The sequence below is a fragment of the Motacilla alba genome, chromosome 2 (assembly GCF_015832195.1).
Source record: "Motacilla alba alba isolate MOTALB_02 chromosome 2, Motacilla_alba_V1.0_pri, whole genome shotgun sequence".
Lineage (NCBI taxonomy): Eukaryota > Metazoa > Chordata > Aves > Passeriformes > Motacillidae > Motacilla > Motacilla alba.
Window position 1 is genome coordinate 42622831 of NC_052017.1, and position 20397 is coordinate 42643227.

The 20397-nt window shown below is 35.3% G+C and overlaps 1 protein-coding gene across 10 annotated transcripts in view; it reads left to right on the plus strand.

The window, feature by feature from the left end:
• The window catches only part of ATP2C1 (ATPase secretory pathway Ca2+ transporting 1), a 62264-nt gene extending 42525 nt beyond the window's left edge, over window positions 1-19739 (plus strand). For all 10 annotated transcript variants that reach the window (XM_038161087.1, XM_038161142.1, XM_038161133.1 and 7 more), the window contains 18 exons: window positions 173-248; window positions 755-821; window positions 1883-2007; window positions 3234-3331; window positions 4769-4864; window positions 4966-5055; window positions 5772-5876; window positions 7556-7712; window positions 8985-9155; window positions 10150-10247; window positions 11800-11850; window positions 12627-12793; window positions 14345-14413; window positions 16123-16239; window positions 16970-17117; window positions 17742-17837; window positions 18622-18763; window positions 19603-19739. In XM_038161087.1, the coding sequence (XP_038017015.1) occupies window positions 173-248; window positions 755-821; window positions 1883-2007; window positions 3234-3331; window positions 4769-4864; window positions 4966-5055; window positions 5772-5876; window positions 7556-7712; window positions 8985-9155; window positions 10150-10247; window positions 11800-11850; window positions 12627-12793; window positions 14345-14413; window positions 16123-16239; window positions 16970-17117; window positions 17742-17837; window positions 18622-18763; window positions 19603-19739 (2010 nt within the window). The remainder of the gene's footprint in view (window positions 1-172; window positions 249-754; window positions 822-1882; window positions 2008-3233; window positions 3332-4768; window positions 4865-4965; window positions 5056-5771; window positions 5877-7555; window positions 7713-8984; window positions 9156-10149; window positions 10248-11799; window positions 11851-12626; window positions 12794-14344; window positions 14414-16122; window positions 16240-16969; window positions 17118-17741; window positions 17838-18621; window positions 18764-19602) is intronic.
• Window positions 19740-20397: the final 658 nt, after the last annotated feature.

The following is a 20397-nucleotide window of genomic DNA, read 5'->3' on the forward strand; positions in this document are numbered from 1 at the left end:
TTTTTGAATCTCATTGAATTCTGTGAAAGAACAGTCTGTTTTCCTAAAGTAAATGTATGGAAACATAGGGTATAACTGCATCTTATTCACTGACTGTCTTGAATTTTGCATCTGTGAAGTAAAGTGTGGTGCAGTTCATTTGTTAACTGCTGCTTGTTTGCCATTCATCAAGGCTCCAAAGACACCTCTGCAGAAGAGCATGGATCTCTTGGGAAAACAGCTTTCTTTGTATTCCTTTGGTATAATAGGTAAGATAATTTACGTAAAATAATTGCAGAAGATTATCTAAAGGAAACTAGTGTGGAGGCCTGTGTAATGGAAGACTAAATCTCTAAAAATCTTTTGGCTCCTGATTTCATTGGTCACTTTGAATTCATGTCACTAGTCATCTGAAAATTGCATAATATGACATAATTCTAATCATAAGGGTGTTCACTTGCTTCTTCCTGCAAATGTACTTTACTGACTTTTTGTCCTCCAAATGCTTCCTTTTAAATTGCAATGAGTGTTGGATTCTTTTTCAAGGTGTGCATAAGTGAGTATCTCACTTAAATATATGATTGGGCTACTTGACTGGCTAAAGCTCTCTTCATCTTTGCCATACTAATGGCATCATGACAATGAAATAAATAATAATTTTTTGTGGGTAGCACAGTCGCAGGCTTTGTTCTGGTTATTTGAATTTTTTCTTGTCCCTATGAGGCTACAGTACACGCTGGTTTTACATTGATCCCCTTGACTGTTTTCTTTATAGGAGTTATTATGCTAGTTGGCTGGTTGCAAGGAAAGCATATCCTTGATATGTTCACAATTGGTGTGAGGTAAGATTTATGTTGTGGAATAATGTAGATCATTCATTACAGCAAGTGTTTGAAAGCTAGTGATCTGTTTCATAAATATGCTTGCATACATTGCTCTTAACTTCATGTAATTCAAAATGAAAGGAGAAAAGCAAATTCTTAAATATTTTTAACAATGCAATGTGTTCCTGTTAGTCTCTTAAACTTTACATTCATATGGTGATTTCTGAGTGTCTTGTGAAACGTCTGCAAACAGGCAATAGAGTTCTACAGTTTGAATTTTTGTTGCTGAGTAAATAAAGTAGCTGTAATTTTACAAGGCATATGACAAGGTTATTGCAAGCTTTGTCATGTAGTTCAATAACTCAACTTCTACTATATTATGCAAACTTAATCCCAGTGTGTTTGCTGAGAACAGCACTGCATTTCGATGGCCTGACTCCATCCTCCTAGAAAAGTTGTTGGGTTGCTGATTACATGGGCATAAGTGCTGTGCATAAGGCAGAAGGGTTTCTTCAAGTGACAGGATCAGATTCTTAAGAATTACGCATTTGTGGAGGGGAGAAAAGAAACCCAGGAACTGCATCTTTGAGCATTTACACTGTCATCAAGTTTTTTTATTTGTTTGTTTTTTAAATGACCTTCAAGGCCATTCCCTCACTTAATTTGCTGCCACATCATGATGCAGTAGCAATTGTGGATCAGTGGTGGCATTTCCCAGTTCTGTTTATTGCTGACTACACTTATTCTCCACAATCTGGGCTGCTTTGCACAGCCCTAATTAGTGTTTTGTGTAGGCAAAACAGATGTACAATTGATTTCTCCCTCTCCCCTACATTTCTTCATACTTTTGCATAAATAATGAGTAGAAATGATCTAATTTATTTCATTTGTTGCTGTCTTCAGCAGGTTTCTTATAATGAATGCTATACAGCTAGAATCACATGGTGACTCCTTCCTTTCTGGTTTAATCTCAATGACCAGTCAGCTACAGAAACAATGGTCTGAATTGTAAATTCATCACTGCTGTGTATTCCTGAATGGCATTTGGAAACAGATCTGTGTATTTACTTTCATTACAGTTTGGCTGTAGCTGCAATCCCTGAAGGACTCCCAATTGTGGTAACGGTGACACTGGCCCTTGGTGTGATGAGAATGGTGAAGAAACGGGCTATTGTAAAAAAGCTACCTATTGTTGAAACTTTAGGTATGTCTAGACTAACTTAGAGACAGTGATTTTGATGTAAATGCTAGGAAGTGTTGATGACTAATGAGGAAAACAAAGCAGGTATTCTTATTTTGCTAGCAGTGTGTTGGCATCTTTAAAATATTCCTGAATTGAATGCGTGTTACATTGGAGCAGTTCAGGGAGATGTTTCTGTGGGCCTTTTAACTACTTCTTTTGAAGAAATAAAAAATCTGCCAGTTAATAGCATGCCATGATTGTTTGCTGTAAGATATTCTTGTTAAGTAAGACTTGTAAAATATTTTTTAAATTAAAACTTTTTTGGTGTAAATTTAGGAGTGATATTGACAGTTGAAAACAAATCCGTATTTGAGTATTAGAAAAAGCTTTGTAACCTTAATGCACCTTCAGGATGTTATGCTGCTCATACTAGAATGTAAAATCATTTAAAAACTTTAAAGCTGAAAGAAGTTCTGTATGCAGGTTGAGTCACAAAACATGTAAAGCAAAATACATGGAAAAGAAATAGAAATACTCAGTTAAATAATTCTGCTGCATCTGAATTCCTTTTTGTAATTTGAAGATTGGGACATTTTTTTTCCAACACCTCTAGTAGAGTTTCATTAGTGTTGCACGGTTTTTTGTTGCTTGTACAGTTCCTGCTGTCATGTCCAGAAATGTCAAGATGCTGCAACAGTCTCTCAGAATCTCCATTCCAGGGTTAAAAGGGCATACGCAAACCTCACATTTTTGTAATCTCTTCAAGCTTATTAAAATGTGCAGGTTTATTAGTAAGTCACACTTGTGACTTACTAGTGTAACACTTGTGAGACACAAATATGATGGCTAGTGTTAAGTACATGTTGTACTTTTTAATAAAGAAGAATGACTTCTGTTAAGCAGGCTCCTAGTATTTCTCCTTACCAGGAATCACAATTGGGATTTCAGTGGTGTAGCTTGAGGTAAAGCAGAATAAAATAAAGGAGAGGTAGTGAGTGGGCACATTTTGTAGTGAATTTTGGATTTAAATTCATTTGGAGGGTTTCTTTGTTTATTGGACAAACTCTCAAAAAACCTTGTACAATTATTCATTATTAGTTGAAACTTTGTTGTCTCTCACTTGTTTTTATTCACAGACAGCTGCAATATTTCTAGAAATTTGCTCAGCTTGCATACTTTTCTCTTTGTTAGTTACTCGGATTGTTCTAAACAAGAATTGTCTTACAGATGTTAATTTGTTATTTCAGGTTGTTGCAATGTCATTTGTTCAGATAAAACTGGAACTCTGACAAAGAATGAAATGACTGTTACCCATATTTTTACTTCTGATGGGCAGCATGCTGAGGTATGTGGTGTGACACTTAGATTTGAATTTGCCTTTTTATTTTGTTGTGTGTATAGTCCAGCTGAAACATGCTGGACTATACCAGAGGTAAAGCATGAGTTAAGAAAGCATAAATTTATTGCACTAAACTCCTGTCCCTTGGTTCATTTAGTATGAAGTAATTGAGCTGTGCTATCCAAGCCTTCTCTGGTTACAGAAGCATTTTTTTATATATGTTTAGTCACCAAAAGTTTTAAGAACTTTAGGTCAGACAGAATAAGAGACAAATGCTAAGATACACAGACAAGTTGAGAGATTGTGTTTTTCTTTAGTATAGAAAGTTGAGGCTATTTTACTGTTTCAGGTACAAAGAAAACCCCCTAAAATTTGCATGTTCCAAACATTTAAAATGGAGATATCCAACTTTTTGCCTAAAAGACATTTTATTGTGTGAACTGTTCATACTGAATATGCACTGTCATTCTTGCTTTTTTATAATGGATGGACTTGCAGGTAGGAGCAGGACATGAAACAGTGATTCAAGGGAGTTGCTGGAAAGACCAATGATGTAAATCCACAAAAGAGAAGCAAAAGCAGTGAGGTGTGGAACTGGATGTGGGTTCATAGGAATGTTTTCATCAAGTTCTTAAATTCTCAAACTCCTTGATCAGGGTTTTGTTTCCACAATAGAGTTAATAGACGATCTTGTAATTTTATTCTGCAAGCAAAAATACTGGCATTTTTCCACACTGTTTCAAATTATTTGCCTATATTTTCTTATATATCCTGATACTTGTTTTTTCTATTAGTAGAAGTCTATATGAATACTGCTACTAGCACAGTTGCACCTGGGTCAGATCACCTCCCTTTTCCTAATGGGAAAAGAATTTAAAATGGCTGTCAAATATATTAGCTGTTAATGCTGTAGATATGAGGACTTTTTTAGGATCCTAGTAGGATGCCTGGTTTTTATGCACTAAAAATACAATTTTACTGGTTTTAACACCTATCTGAGGTATAACTGAGAGGCTGTTCAACTGTTTCTTTTTTTTTTTTAATAACTTGATGAAAGTAGGACTCTGCTCTGTAATTCCATTCCCCTGCAGGGGGTATGCATTATTAATCAGGGTAGAGAAAAATAGGAGGAAAAAGTTAGAAAGCGAAAGAAAGAAGAAAAAAGAAAGCAGGCCTAACACTGTAAGGAAACAACACACACTACATTTATTTATGCTGAGGAATAAAATTGATACTGTTGAAAGAAATTAGTCTCTAATATAATTTATTGAACACAGATTCTTGCTGCATTAGAAGCTGAGTAAGAAGAATTCATGCACGCTGAGTAAAAGCAGCATTATGAATGGTCTTTTGAAATTCTTCTGTAGTTTATTATAAAAAGCTGAGAGCAGTTAACCTGGTGAGCACTACATTGTATGCTGCCTCTGGCTGCTTGTCTTGCAGGTTACTGGAGTAGGTTATAACAGGTTTGGAGAAGTGATGCTCGATGGTGAAGTTATTCATGGTTATAACAACCCATCCATTAGCAAAATTGTCGAGGTAAGATCTTGGCAAAGAAGGGTGAGTTTTAACTGATGATGCAGCATTAGAGCTTTATATGGCATTTATTTTGTGTTCTGTTTTCTTTCCTCATCATTTAGGCTGGTTGTGTGTGCAATGATGCCTTGATTAGAAATGACACATTGATGGGGAAGCCAACAGAAGGGGCTTTAATTGCACTTGCTATGAAGGTGTGTACTTGATGGTGCTTTTTGAATTCATGGCAGGTGGGAAATGTGTAGAAATAAGTTGTGGCTTTGTTTTTCTCATTTTCTTCTCTTTTGGATCTCCTAGATTTGTATTGCAACTGCTCATCTCCTATGTTTCTTTCTTGTAAATCTTGGGCGTTCTGAAGGATCAGAAAAAAAAAATTACGAGTGAAGTAAAATCTCTATTTTCATCTTTTTGCACTTAGTACTGTCTTTTCACCTGCCACAAACTGATTTACCTGTTGAATATTGACTGTACTGTCTCTTTCCCAGTTTCACATCAGTAGCAGAGGGAAGTTGGTAACTGATGTATTGATGACTGCAGAATTTACAATGCCTCTTAAGTGCAGGGCTTTTGAATTGTAGACACTGAAGTGTTGGGGTTTTTTTCTTCAGGGGAGGGAGGGGTGTTGTTGTTCGTTTTTTGTATAATGCTGTGACACACCCATTACAGCTACTGAGAAATGTAGCAAGGCTCATGCTGAAGCTTGAAAGAAGTTTCTAGGTGTTTTCAGTGCTAATTTGCCAAGAAGGCTATCTAAATTGGAATAGTGTGCTCAAAAGGCAACTTTGGAGATGAAATTGTATTTTAATTAAGTGATGTTTGCTAACTAAGGTGTTTCAACAAGTCATCAAATTTCATACCTGTTTGAAAAGAAAAGGTCCTGACATAGTGGTGGTACTCCTGTTTTATACAGATGGGTTTAGATGGAGTCCAGGAAGACTACATAAGGAAGGCTGAATATCCATTCAGCTCAGAACAAAAATGGATGGCTGTTAAATGCATTCACAGAACACAGCAGGTAAACTTCAATCACTGTTTCTATGAGCCCTGGCTCTGTAGAATGGTTATCTACCTTATTTAATATCTTCATTTTTAGCTTCAGAAGTTTTGGAAGGCTGGTAGTAGTGCACAGTCCTAGAAATATGGCTTGATAATAGACACAGCTTTAGTTTCATGCTCTGAAGTAGATTAAAGGAATCACAAGAAATAATTTCCATAAAAGACATCCTGGAAAATTATTTTAAGTATTTTGAAAACTGAGACTTTGAATGTATACTTAGCTATTTCTCTTTCCTTTTTCTTTCTTCTCAAACATGCATTTCTGCCAATCTTCTGCTGTTCCAGTGCTGCATAGTTACATAATGAATTAAGAGCAAGAATATGCATTGATGTTCAACAGTAAAATTTCATTTGTTTTAAAACACAGGGTTTCTGGTTTGATGCAGACATCACATCTCCAGGGTTGACAAATTTTATTGATATCAACACTGGCATGGATTATCAATAAAACCCACTCTTTAAATCTCTTTTTCTGTTTTCTGGTACTTTCACATACCTAATGTGCATTCATGTTTCATTTACATCCATATAAATGTTTTTGTTACAAATATTGACATAATCACTACCAGTCTGATAACTGGAGCCTTCCAGACAATATGTGCAACAACAGACCTTATATTTGATTTATGAAAAAAATCTTCCAGTACTTCAGATCAAAACCAGGCTTCCTGACAGTATTCCAATATCACTGTAAAATCTGCTTTGGAAAGAAAGCATTTGACTCCTTTTAGCTATATGGGTTATATTGTTGATTATCCATGTCTTTGTAAAGAGCGGAAATTGATATTAGATTTTAATTCATGTAAAGACTTACTGTGTCTGTGTTTTGGAACCAGCAATTTTAAAATAATGTTGGAAAATTGATAACAGATTGAAAGGGAACATAAATTATTTGAAGACTAAGAAAATACAGTGGCTTTAGAAACTTGGAACTCTCTTAATCCTATCATTAAAGACTGAGGTAACTTGACTGCTGTGCATATGAATAACTTCACAGGAAGAAAATAAGTATATGAAAAAGGAGCTTTTTAGTTCAGCTGGAGAGAAGATGAGTGATCAGTGATTGGAAATTTAACTGAGGCAGCAGTTCTGAATGGAAAGGGGAGGAGGAGAAGGAAGAGATTGATTAGGCATTGGAGTTAAGTGTTTGAGGTAGCTGGTGGACTCTCAGTCCCATGATATCATCCTATAAGGCTAAATGGCTGTCTGGAAAATATTAGAGTTACTAGGCCTTGTACAAGAATGGAGGGGATGTTTAATGACCTGTGCAGCTGGTCTGATGAGGAGCTTAAGGTCTTTCAGGTCTAATGTCCTGTGTAGGTTGAATTTCTGTCCTTGGCATGGCCTCTTAGTCTGTAAACTGTGACTTGCAGTGCCTGTGTCTGATGTGTTCTGAAATGAGATATTGATTATTAGGTTGGCTCTTTTGACTTTACCACTCTTGAATGTACACTGTCTAGAGACACTCAAAAGAACAGATTTTTATGTTTAGAAGTGTAAGTTTGATTTGCATTGTGTTCTTAAGATTGTTAACAAAAGTACACATCTGTCATTCTTATCTATCCATGTGTGTATGTACTTGTGTATGTGTATTTATGCATACACACATGTGCACACAGCAGCTCTTTTTTCTTTCAGGACAAACCTGAGGTTTGCTTTATGAAAGGTGCTTATGAACAAGTCATTAGATACTGTACTTCATATAACTGTAAGGGACAGAGCCTACCCCTGGTGCAGCAGCAGAGAGAGCAGTACCAGCAAGAGAAGGTGTCTATGGGTTCTGCAGGGCTTAGAGGTAAGGTTGTTTCAAAAGTTTCTCAAAATATAAAATTCTTTTAAATGGCACTGCTTGTTGTTAAAAAAAAAACAAACCTAAACCAGCAACAACAAACAAGAGCAACCCAAAATGCTGGGATCTTCTTTTTCATTTGGTTGGTTGGATTTTTTTTGTTCAGTAAGTGCCACTGTGTTCTTTAGTTTTTAGGCCTGTATAATACCATGATTAAACTGTAGAGGGTGAGAAGGGGCATTGTTGATTTCTGTCATCTCTTGCATGTGACCATAACTGAAAAATACATTGCTGCTTAATAGCTTCCGTACCTGATTATAGATGCCTGTGGGTTTTTTTAATGTGAATGTGGTTTTTTGTCCATTACTTTGGCTCTTGTCACCTTCATGAGTTAGGCTAGCACAACTGATTGCAGGTCAGGAGATGCCATTAGAATTATCTTCTGTGTTAACAAGCTGTGTAGAATTTTAGATAAAACAAAATACTTTTCACAAGATGATTGATTATGGGCCAGGATTATACATGACTGGCTTTCTTTTGCTTCTTTGAAGAGATCTCTAGGTTGTTGAGTTCATGCACATCTCTTTAATTTTTATTTTTTTTTCCATTTTTAAAGGGAGGAATACTCTGTGGCTCAGGAAATTCCTAAGATACAAATTATTACAAACTGAGAGAGGATATGCTAGGAGTGGTAGTTTTTTGCTGTTTTATTTGAACAGTCATTTGTTCTGTCTGTCAAAAAAAATCAAGGGTAATGTTTTGAAAAGAGCAAACATGCTTTTTCCTTACAACTCTAATGACATTTAAATGTATTTGAATTAAGAATTCTACTTGAAAAGACATTCCAGAAAATATTCAGCATGTACTCAATGAAATCTGCCTCTCAAAAGGTAAAAAAAAAGCCCTAAAGCAGAAAATAAATATGTTAACTGATCCTCCCTTTCATCCTAATGCATAAAAGAAATGCACAGAGAAATCACAAAGCTGGATGTGGTTCTCTTTCTACACAGTCAAAATATAAACAATATCAGATGAGAATAAATAAGGAAGGTATCTTTAAAACCTGGCTGTTTGGTAAGGAATTCTTTAGAAGACAAAAGTGTACATAAGTAGGCTATTGTGAATGCTCAGCATTGCTACTACCAAGGTTTAAAAAAAGGAAAACATCAATTCCAGCCCTTTGCTTTATGCTGGCCAGTTAGTTAGAAACAGTTGTTTTAAATGCTGATGTAAACATTAATTTGAAATCTTAACATTTTTATTTTTTTCTTCTTAAAGTTCTGGCCTTAGCTTCTGGTCCTGAGTTAGGACAGCTGACTTTTTTGGGGCTTGTGGGAATAATCGATCCCCCACGGACTGGTGTAAAAGAAGCTGTTACTACACTCATCACCTCAGGAGTTGCAATAAAAATGGTTACTGGAGATTCACAGGAAACTGCAGTTGCCATTGGTATGAACACTTCCTTCTTATTTTCTTGTTTTCTGCTTAGCTAATTGTTAGGACGTGTGCGTATTAAGTCTGTAACGTTTGTGAGTTCTGTATTTTGGATTAATGTATGGCATGGTGGAATTAGCAGGGAGAAAGACTCAAAAACCCCACAGCCCTAGCCATAAGTGATACTTTGGTTTCAGCTTGAATAGCAGCTTTTCCAGTTCGGTTAACATGACTTTGGCTGTTTGAAACTGTATTTTTTTCATGTTGTTTACTTATAATATATGCTTCATTTCTGATTGTTACTGTTACATCACCACCACCACCCTCCCTACCCTCAGCTTTGGGTGCCTGTCTCTGACAGCAGGGATGAACTAAAAGAGCCAGTGACAAGGCATAATAGTGTATGGCACTTCAGTGCTGTCTAGTACAGTTTTGTCCTTATCACTAAGTTTGAATCTGAAGTATAATTAATAAATATTTAAGCAAACTACTTAACTTGTTTTTACAATACAATACAGTAAAGAACAAGCACTTTAGCCAGAATAATAATTCTTTACAAAGAGGATGATGAACAGTTCAATGTGCATGTGAAAAGTATACCCTCAAACTCAGAGTATTTTATCTGAGGTTTTTTTTCTTTTCCTTGTCTCCCTCATGTTATTTTTCATTTTCTGTCATGTTACTTTTGATCTGTAAATTCTTTGAGACAACTGAGCTCCTTTATTTGTTTATATAACACCTGACAGAATCAATTACAGATCTTTGGACCTAAAAAGACTAAGCAAATAAATGTGTGGTTTAGGATAGACTTTGTAGCATGTTGTTGTAACTCAAGAGTTCATGTAATTTACTCCAACATACTGAATCAATAATGTAGTAAGATGTTCTGCTCCAGGTATTTCAAATCTGAAATGCTGCAAAAATATTAGGATTTAAAAACAATAATTCAGTACTTAATGTCTTAAAAAGTTAAATAATTATAATAAGGGTTTTTATGACTCTTTTACAGCTAGTCGACTAGGATTGTATTCCAAAAATTCACAGGCAATCTCTGGAGAAGAGATAGATGATTTGGATATTCAGCAGCTTTCTCAAATAACACCAAAGGTTTGTTTTGATATACTACTTTCTGAAATGTGGCAAAGGATACATTTACATATTGAGAAATGCTTTTTTTCTGTGGCAAGCTAAAATATAATTTCTGAGTGACAAATAATATTGTTCCAATAAGTATCTTTTGGTCTGACATATGACCAATATGAAAATCTATTTCGTTCAACTTACACAGCTATCTTTTTAGGGAGTTTATTGTTTTTGTATCTTTTAATGATTCAGGGTTTTTTTATCTTTAACTTTCATTTTGCCGCCTTTCATTTTGAACATCACCCGTCTGTATTATTAGGCCATTTTATTTCTGAGCAGCTCAGTTCATTTATATAATCTTAAGAGTCTGCATGTTCAGACAGTCCATTCTTTTGTGATTTGTAAGACTTGTCAGTGTTTCTAATTACTTTGATCGATCTGAGGTCACTAGTTGGGAATTTTGGAAGGGTCTATTTAAATTAAGTTACTGCTTAATACTTTTTTAGTTATTAAATAACTAAATGGATTAACTAATGTCCAGGTTATGAACGTGAAGACATAATCAAATGCAATAGAGGTTCAGGTTTAGCTATGTTGCAAAATTCTTGCATCAAAGTGCTGCTCTGTTTGCAAAGGACTGCAAAATTAGACTGCAGCATGCTTGAGCCTGGTGTAAGCAAGCAAAAGCCTATATTTGCAATCAAGAAATGTGCATGTCAGCTTTCTGTCTGTTCTTAGTGACTCACAGAAACTCGGAAAAAGCAAGAATTGTGTGGCAAATAGTAATTTTTGGTTTATGTGGTAATAGGTGTTCTTAAGGGCTGTTCCACGTTAAATAACTGAAATAGATACAAATTTAGTTACATGTTTGACCTTTGACCCAATTGCTTTTCTAAGTGTTTGCTTAAAAGCTTGCTAGGAATTAAAATCAACCAATAAGATTGATAGCTGTATACAGTATAAACTGATTGGTGAGAAATCTAGCTTTTTTTACAAGCTTCTTGAAAAGGAAAAATGCTAACTGTATGGAGATTATGGAAAACTAAATTCCACATGCTCAAATTTCAATTTACAGAGGAGTCCAGGGACTAAGAAAAATCTGAAAATTGGTCCTTCCAAGTCAGGATTTTTAATACTCTTTACAACTTCAGTTGTTAATAATATGCTATAAACTAGTAAAATTGAAATATCCTGAGTAGCTTGTCACTTGTGCTGACAGGGAAAAAGGATGTTGATTGTAGAGTCCACACCACAATTGCCTGCATGAATTTAGTCAGGAAGGCCAGCCACAAGCCATTATACCTCAGTTGCTTCATTATTTTAGAAGGCTTTTAAATTGCACATTCTATCTTGAAATAAGTAGCACTAACTTTGTTTACCAGAACACACTTGGAATCTTCTCTAAAATTAATGATTTCATTCAATTAAAAACACAGCTCACTGGTGCTTCAGCTTAAGAGCTAACAAGAATACAGTTGGCCTTTGATTGTATTTTTTACCCTCTACCTTAAGAGAATCCAATGCAATTCTTTACGTATCTGAAAATTTCACCACTACTTCATTACTCTTTTAATAGGTTGCAGTATTCTACAGAGCCAGCCCCCGACATAAATTGAAAATTATAAAGGTATGTCTTACAGAGGCTCAAATGCTGGACTGTTGCTGTGGGTATTGCCTGTGCTGCCTTTACTTAAACTATAGTGTGCCACAGTGTGTCAAGATGAAATCAGATATGCGTCTGATTTGGCAGTGAAGTGTACTTGAAAATATTACCTAAAAAAATGCATAGTGTCCACAAGGAATAGGTAGGTAACATAGTGCTTTCTTCTATGTAGGGAGCTGGGGATTGATTGAGATTTTGTGTCATGTTGCAGTTGAATTGGCGAGGTGCTTGAAAGAACCATATTTCTGATACTTGTCAGATGAGATAAAAGGGAATGAATTTCAAGCCATGTCTGTGGCAGTGCCTCTATTCAGAAATGAACAAAAGAAGGTAGCAAAGAAGGAGGGACTCAGTGTAACAATTGGAATAATCAGAAAAGTAACAATAAGAAGTCAAAACACTGAGACCATAGGGATGCATGCAAGACTTACAAGAAGATGATAATGGTAATGGAAATACAATATCTTCTATCTTTCTCTAGACTTCTTTTCTTTTGCCTAAAGGCAAATTTTAAATACCCCAGCTTTAAAATTTAGGCTGTGAATGTACGAACTGAAGTTTAACCCAAAATCTTGTGTAAAAGCTATTTAGAACAGAAGCAGCTGCTTTTTTCTTTAGGACATCACAGTGCAACCATAAAAATGGGGGAGGGGGAGCAGTGGCACAAACCTTGCATCTAGAATAATTTTATAGGATGAGTTATTTCAATCCCTGATTTAAGTTCTTTTCCCTCTCTTTAGTCCCTGCAGAATAATGGTGCTGTGGTAGCTATGACAGGAGATGGAGTGAATGATGCTGTTGCTCTGAAGGCTGCAGATATTGGTGTAGCCATGGGACAAACTGGAACAGATGTTTGTAAAGAGGCAGCAGATATGATCCTTGTGGATGATGATTTTCAGACAATAATGTAGGTGGCATTTATGTACATTTGTACTGTATAGCTTTAATGAGATGTTGCCTGGGTTAAACCAATAGAAGTTTCCCTGAACTTGTAAATGAGCTTGTAGCTGCTGTAAATGAGTTTTCTGCTCAGTCAGGAGTATTAGCATGTTTGGAAACATAACTGAGGTGAAATTGTGAGTCTATTAGCAGTTAGTAGATTTCATTCAATTTTGTACTTTAGAAGCATAAGACTAATGAAAAAATGACAGAGCATTCCACTCAAGATTTAAAAATTACATAGATCTCTGTTTGTTTTCAACTCTTAAATGTGGTGATTTCAGAAAAGGAAAAAAATATTAACTATTTAAATATCACAGGTGAAAATAAGTTATTAGTGTCTGGTAACCAGCTGTTTGTACTTGTAATTTTTTTGGTTGGTGTATTTTCAAAAAGAGCTTAGCTAAACTTAATCCTGTTTTGACTTTAATTCATCTGACTTTTGAAGGTAGTGATTGTTGACAGAGCTGAACTGCTGTCTGGCAAAATAGCCTTCATTTTGAAATTATGCATCAATCTCAGAACACTTCAGTTCCAAAGTATGATATTTAACCCTTGGGAAGAAGTGAAATGGAGAAGTATGGTATAAGAAAATCTACCTATGTAGCAGTATGTCAGAAGATGGTCTGAGGTTGTCACACTAATTCAGCCAACAGAAATTTGCTGTTATGCAAAAACATAACAGAGAAGGGAATCATTTTAACATAGGCAGAAGAGTACATAGGAAGGACATCTGTAGTAAGTACTTTATGTGGGCTTGGTGAGGTTTTTGCTGGACTGTGTTATCCAATTTTGCTCACTTCATCAGGAGAGTCCTCAATAGAAGTGAGAGAAGAATAGTGAATGCTAAGGAAAAAAAAAATTACGTCTTTTCCCCACCCTTTTAAATTATTTTTAAGTTACCAAAGGAATGCTGTTTAATTATTGTGGGAGTGTAAGAAAAAAAAAAGTTTTATTTGCAGCAAAGTAGGTGTGATTTGGGTACCAGAAAATTCCTTTTTCACTGCAGTAGTTGTGATAATGTGATAGGCAAGTTCTGATACATGCTAGGGGTTCTGATGATGATCTGAACATATTTCATTCTGGTACAGGAAAAATACATGGTCCTCTAAAGCCATGCTGTATTTCTGTGGTTTTTTTAAAGTGTGTGTGGGGGAAGAGTTGTTGGCTTTTGGGGTTTTGTTGGTTTTTTGGGGTTTTTTTTAATCATCCAATTTGATTTAGAAGGATCAAGGATGGAGGTGAATTTTGAACATAGAGGAGATCTTACTCTAATAATTTCATTTTCAAAGTTAAGCATCTGGAAAAATAACTTGTGATTATTCACAATCACAGAATAATTTGGGTTCTTATAGTCAAGTTGAAAAACAATGACTGCTGAAGTTAAAAGAACCTCAGCTCCACTTGTTTCTGGCTGGTTTTATTGGTGCTTAAATTAATAGCTTTTTTTGTTTGTTTTAAGCTTTTTTTGGCGGTAGATTAATTTGACTTGTAATGTAATCTTTGTTTTTAATTGCAGGTCTGCAATTGAAGAGGGTAAAGGAATTTATAATAATATAAAAAATTTTGTTAGATTTCAACTGAGCACGTAAGTTTGAAAGGCTGTCAATATCAGAAGTTTCTTGTGAATGAATCAAAGCATGAAGCAGATGCATAAATTCATGTTAATACTGTAAATTTTGAGTAGGATGCTGATATACTATGCTTTTGAGTTTTCACTTCTTTTGTGTTTGATGGCTTGTTTTATTTTTAAAGACCCAGAAGGTAGTGCAATAAACAGACATGTAACTTTGTCAGGGTCCTTCCTGTTGAGATGAGATGTAAAGTGAGATACTGAAGGGATCATGAGAAACAGCAGAGCTGCCTTTGGGTCCCTGTTTAAATGAGAAGCTCTTAGTCAGTCCCTCCTTAACTGGTACATGGATTCAAATGGAAACCAGGGAATCAGGAGGTCAGTTTTTCTGAAATCCATGTATTGGTTTGTGGAGTGAGCTAACTATATGAAGCTGACTTCCTTTCCTTGCACATAAGGTTTCATGTGCTAGCTACATAGTGTGTATGTAAGGCAAGAGGACAAGAGTTTATTAAGCCTTAGTTTCAAATTTTTTGTGAGTTTATCTTATTGGATCTGGACTCAGGGACATGTTTTTTCTCTTTACCATGTTGTTCATGTTCTTTTTTGAAGCCTTCATGTCATTTCAGAGTGGTCTGAAATTTGCAGAAGTTTAAAAAAAAACCAAACAAACAACCAAATCTAAAACCTCTAATAAAACAAGTCCAAAAAGCCCCACAAAAACCCCAGCCCACAAACAACAAATAACACCCAAAAAAACCTCCAGAACAACAATAACACAATTCTCAACAAAAACTTCCAATGCAACAAAACCCAGAAAAGACCAATTTGTTTACCTGCATAAACACTGTAAGAAGTGGCATATACTTTCAGTCTTATCAGGTGTCCTGTCTAGTCTTACCAAGACTGGACTAGGAATCTGCTGCTGAAAAATAACTTATCACAGATGTTCTAAGAAAGTGTGCTTAACCTGTTTTTGATGAAATCAGTTACTCTTTGGTTTTTTTCTGCCCCTCTTTGCAGAGAGAGCATAACAGGGTTCAGTACAGTGCTAAATTTGGAATTATTTTAAGCCTTACTTTCTTCTTGTTATGAAACTTCTTAATCTTGCACTGAGAGCAAGTAGTGCATACTTGTTTACAGAGGTTTCTAATGCTGAGCTTGTAGCCAGCTAATCTGTTTTTCTGTCTTTGGCCTGGCCTTCTCATCTTGCGAGTGAGTAATGAGGAATGGTTGCAGGTATTTTTAGGGAGCTTGAGTAGTACCTTGCCTTGACTGACCAGGCAAACCAGGGACAGGTGCACAGAGTGAGTTTGTTTACATCAGGAGTGGAAAAACAGTTTATTTTTGAAAAACATATTTTGAAATTCCACTTTTGGTACAAGAAAACTATAGGACCCAGTCCCCCATAAAAAAAATTCAATTAGGTGATGGTGAGTGATAATTCTGGAGTGTTACCTAAATGTTTAGGAGGTTTTAAAATGCAAATTTGCTGCCTTTTTATTGCCAGAACTATGCTGTTTTAAATATGGACTGTGTCAGAATGAGTATTCTAAAGGATTTCATGCTTTACCTTTAAAGTTTGACTTAACGTCAGTCATGATTCACACTGTCAAAATACGTATCCACTCTTAAACAGTTGAAGTGTTGATTACAAAGCAGTTATCAGTGGGTCTTCAGAAATGTTCCATGCTGACAGTTGTAAAAATGGATTCTTTCAACAGGAGTATAGCAGCACTGACTTTAATCTCACTGGCTACATTAATGAACTTTCCTAATCCTCTCAATGCCATGCAGATCTTATGGATCAATATTATTATGGATGGACCTCCAGCTCAAAGGTAAATAATTACTCTTAACTCTGTTAGATTCTGAAGTCCTTTTATTTCAATAAGGGAAATGGTTGCTCGTAAAGGAAACTGTGAAATGTTAAACTTCAGTGACTTGTTTCAGGAATAGCAAACTTTTCTCTACAGCTTCCTGAAAGGTGGATGTAGTCAGGAGTTGGTCTCTTTCTCCAGGCAGCAACTGACAGAATGAGAGGACACAGCCTTAAGCTGTGCCAAGGGAAATGTAGGTTGGATATTAGGAAAAAGTTTTTTACAGAAAGAGTGATAAAGTACTGGAATGGTCTGCCCAGGGAGATGGTGGAGTCACCATCCCTGGATATGTTTAAAAAAAGGTTGGATGTGGCACTCAGTGCCATGGTTTAGTTGAGGTGTCAGGGCATGGGTTGGATGCGATGATCTTGAAGGTCTCTTCCAACCTAGTCATTCTCTGTGAACTTCAATGTTTGTAGTATTTTTCTGTGTTAATTCTATTTAGTTTGCTAATTATATGGGGGCAGTAAAGATATCTAAAGATCCATGGATATGCCCATGAAACTTGTATTGCAGTGTTCTGGGTTCTTCCTCTGACCCTCTTCACTGCCAGTAGATGGTGGAGTGAGAGATGATGAGGAGCTAGCATTAAATCTTTTTTTTTTTAAACTCAGAAAATCGAATCCTTAAGTTAGAAGCAGTGAATTAATTTTATGATGATAAAAATGTAAAATGTTCTTTTAATTGTAAGCCTTGGGGTGGAGCCTGTGGATAAAGATATTATTCGAAAACCTCCAAGAAATCTGAAGGACAGCATTCTGACCAAAAACCTGATCGTTAAAATACTGGTTTCATCAATAATTATCGTCTGTGGAACACTGTTTGTCTTCTGGAGAGAGGTATGAAAAAAGTGCAAAACTTAAAACAGTAACAACCTAATTTAAAAGAAATCCTTTTTATACCAGCAGTTGGAATTCAGAGTTAATATGAGCTTAGTTGTGAGTTTTGTCTGTGCTTATTTAATACTAGCAGAGTAGAGAGAAGATTTTTCAAAACAGTTGTTGAAAAGTGAAATACAGTTTTCCTCCCCAATCTCTATTTTAACATAGACTTTTCCAGGTTCCAAATCTGCTTTGGAAACTTTGCCCATAGAAAGTAATTATGTAGATCTTCTAACAAGATTATTATGAAACAGCCATTTGACTTCGTTTTCCCAGTAGAGAAAAATGTTATGTGAACATTTGGTAGTGGTAGTGCATCATAGAATTCCTGCTGTTCCATGTGCTAGAATAAATGTTGGTCAGGAGGCTTCATTTAATCATAGCTTGGAATTACAAATTTTTATGAATTACTGATTTAATGTATGATTTAATGAATCAGCTTGGGGCAGACAACTTCCTTTTGCTTTCATTTCCTAACTGGTAAAACTTATTGTAGAATTATTGTAATAATTTTGTTTAATTGACTTTATTTGTGGAGGGTTTAAAGCATGCTAAAGCCATTTCATTTTATTTTGTTGGCAGTTAAGAGACAATGTAATAACACCGCGAGATACAACCATGACTTTCACCTGTTTTGTATTTTTTGACATGTTCAATGCTTTGAGTTCTAGATCTCAGGTAAGTGATTCATACTGTCCATTTAGACAGTATTAACACTTCTTTGAGGGAAGATCTTGCTGTGTTTGTTTCAAGTGTTTTCCTGCAGATTTACTTCACATCTGCTGTTAAGCTCAGAGTTTCATGTGTTTACTAGGGAGGATGTCTTAAATTACAGATAAAGTAATTACCTAATTTGTTTACATGGTGGTATCCTGACAAAAGCAATAAAGTTGTTATTAAGAGCTGAAGTGTGATGGTCCTTTGTAGTGCTGTGTATACTTGGTTGGTTTTTTAATCTTCCTGGAAATTCTGTCAGTTCGGCATCCTTACCAGAATGTGAAATTTCTTGAAGGCCTTAGCTTTTATATTCTGTAATTCTAAACCCATCGTTCAAGGAAAGTTTCTGAAACTGTTCTGTATTTTTTTATCTGTGTATATTTTTTCATTTTAAGGAAACAAGTCTGAAATTTTGTGATAGTATACATTACCACATTTACTGTAATTTGCAGTCTTATTTGTTATGGAATAGTGTAGGGGTAACCTTTTTCTGATGAACTGTACTCGTGGAACAGTGAGATCAATATGCAAGTTCTTGACTGTGAAGACAAGACTTGTATTCTATTTACCAGGGAGAAAATGTGATTAGCCTGTTCAATAACATGTTCTGGATTATTTAAGATGTCAAGAGTAATATTTTATATTTTTCTAAAAGTCTGGATGAAAAGAAATTGTAGTTTCTTGTTTAGATAATTAAGATTACATATTACTGTAATCCTAATGTAACATATTATTGTTTTTACAGACAAAATCTGTGTTTGAGATTGGACTTTGCAGTAACAAAATGTTCTGCTATGCTGTCCTTGGATCTATAATGGGGCAGTTATTGGTCATTTACTTTCCTCCACTTCAGAAGGTTTTCCAAACAGAGAGCCTGAGTGTCTTGGGTAAGAACAGTTTCCTTTTCAAAACTGTCCATTAAGGATTAATTTATGAATGTGGTGGGTGGTGGTTCTGTAAGATCCCTTTCTGGCTATTTGTAAAGCCTGCTGATGCTTTTTTTTTTTTTGGGTAGAGGTTTTTTTAGGTTTTGTTTGTTTCGTTGATTTGATTTTTAGTTTTTTGAATCATTCTAGATGTTTTCTTTGGGAATCATGATTTAAATGCATATGGTACATAACTGATCAGTGTGTTCTTAAATTTTTATAAAGGCGGTAATTTATTTGGGAGTTTTTAATCTAAATTTTGTTGCAGGGAAAATTATTGACTTTTTAGGTTTCTGAGCACTGTTAATTTAACTAGTTCACAATTTTTTTCTCTAAATGTAATCACCTTACTTAGAAATCCAATCCTTTAACATTGATTGCATTGTCGTAGGGTAAATAAACAGGAGGATTTTAAAAAGTTTTAGACACATAGTGCTGTTGGCAAAGGTTTATTACTTCTGTAGTTTTCTGGATTTAAGTGATTGTAATGAAATAAATGTATTTATTGTAGCATAATTTCTGATTATATTAATATTTTTCAGAATTAGGTTAATTATGTTGCTGAAAATAAGTCTATTAAATACTTTAAAAGCTTTTAATATCTTGTATGTATTTATGATTTGTGCATAAACCATGCATGTTAATCTTCTGGGCCTCCAAAAAATTGAATCTTGCTTCACTTCTCCTGAACTTTGCCAATGATTGGGAGAAAATTTGAAAGTCTCGTCAGTCTTGTTCTTTTTTAAGTCTCCCCTTAGCCTGAAATAGCAACTTTAAAGAAGGCTAATTATCTTTTCCAGATTTACTGTTTCTTCTGGGACTCACTTCCTCTGTGTGCATAGTGACTGAGCTAATAAAGAAGTTTGAAAGAAGCAAGGAAAAGATCCAGAAACGTGGAAGTTCTTCTTCATCAACTTCGTCTTTTCTTGATGTATGATGCATATTGCATTCTTGTGTTTGCAAACTTAGCGATTGCTGTCTAAAGATGTTGGAGAAAGCAAAACACTATCTGGAGGATAAAGAAATCCTGAGGGCTTTTGACAAGCCCTTTGTTTCACTGGCTAATGAGGAACTTCATGTTTCAAGACTGTTTAGAATTTAACTTCCAGCTGTGGAAGTAACAAATGAAATTATGCAACTTTGGTAACATTTTTCCTCAAGCATAAATTTACTTTTAAGATTGAATGGTATTGTGGGGGGGAGGGGGCAGGGGTTAATTTAAAGAGAGATCTAAGCCCAAGTCCCATTTTCTGCACTTAAAAGATATAACTGTGTAAAATCCTTCTCTTAGATATAAATATTTTAGTTTGTTTTTATTTAAAGCATTGTACTATTCTACTTTTATGGTGGTGGGACTTTGCTACTAATACAAGGATAAAAATATTTCAGAGGCATTCCACTGGGTTTAGAGTCTGTCACAAGAGTGCCATATTCTAGCTACTGTATTTATTTACTTTATCCTGCAATGTGTAAGCGGCTCAAGTACCTTGTGCTACAGTTTTTTTGTATCCCAAGTTTGGTTTTTTTTTTGCACAGGATGTGACCGCTGTTGGATCACTGTTTTTCTTTTCTTTTTCTGTGATTGAAAAGCCTAT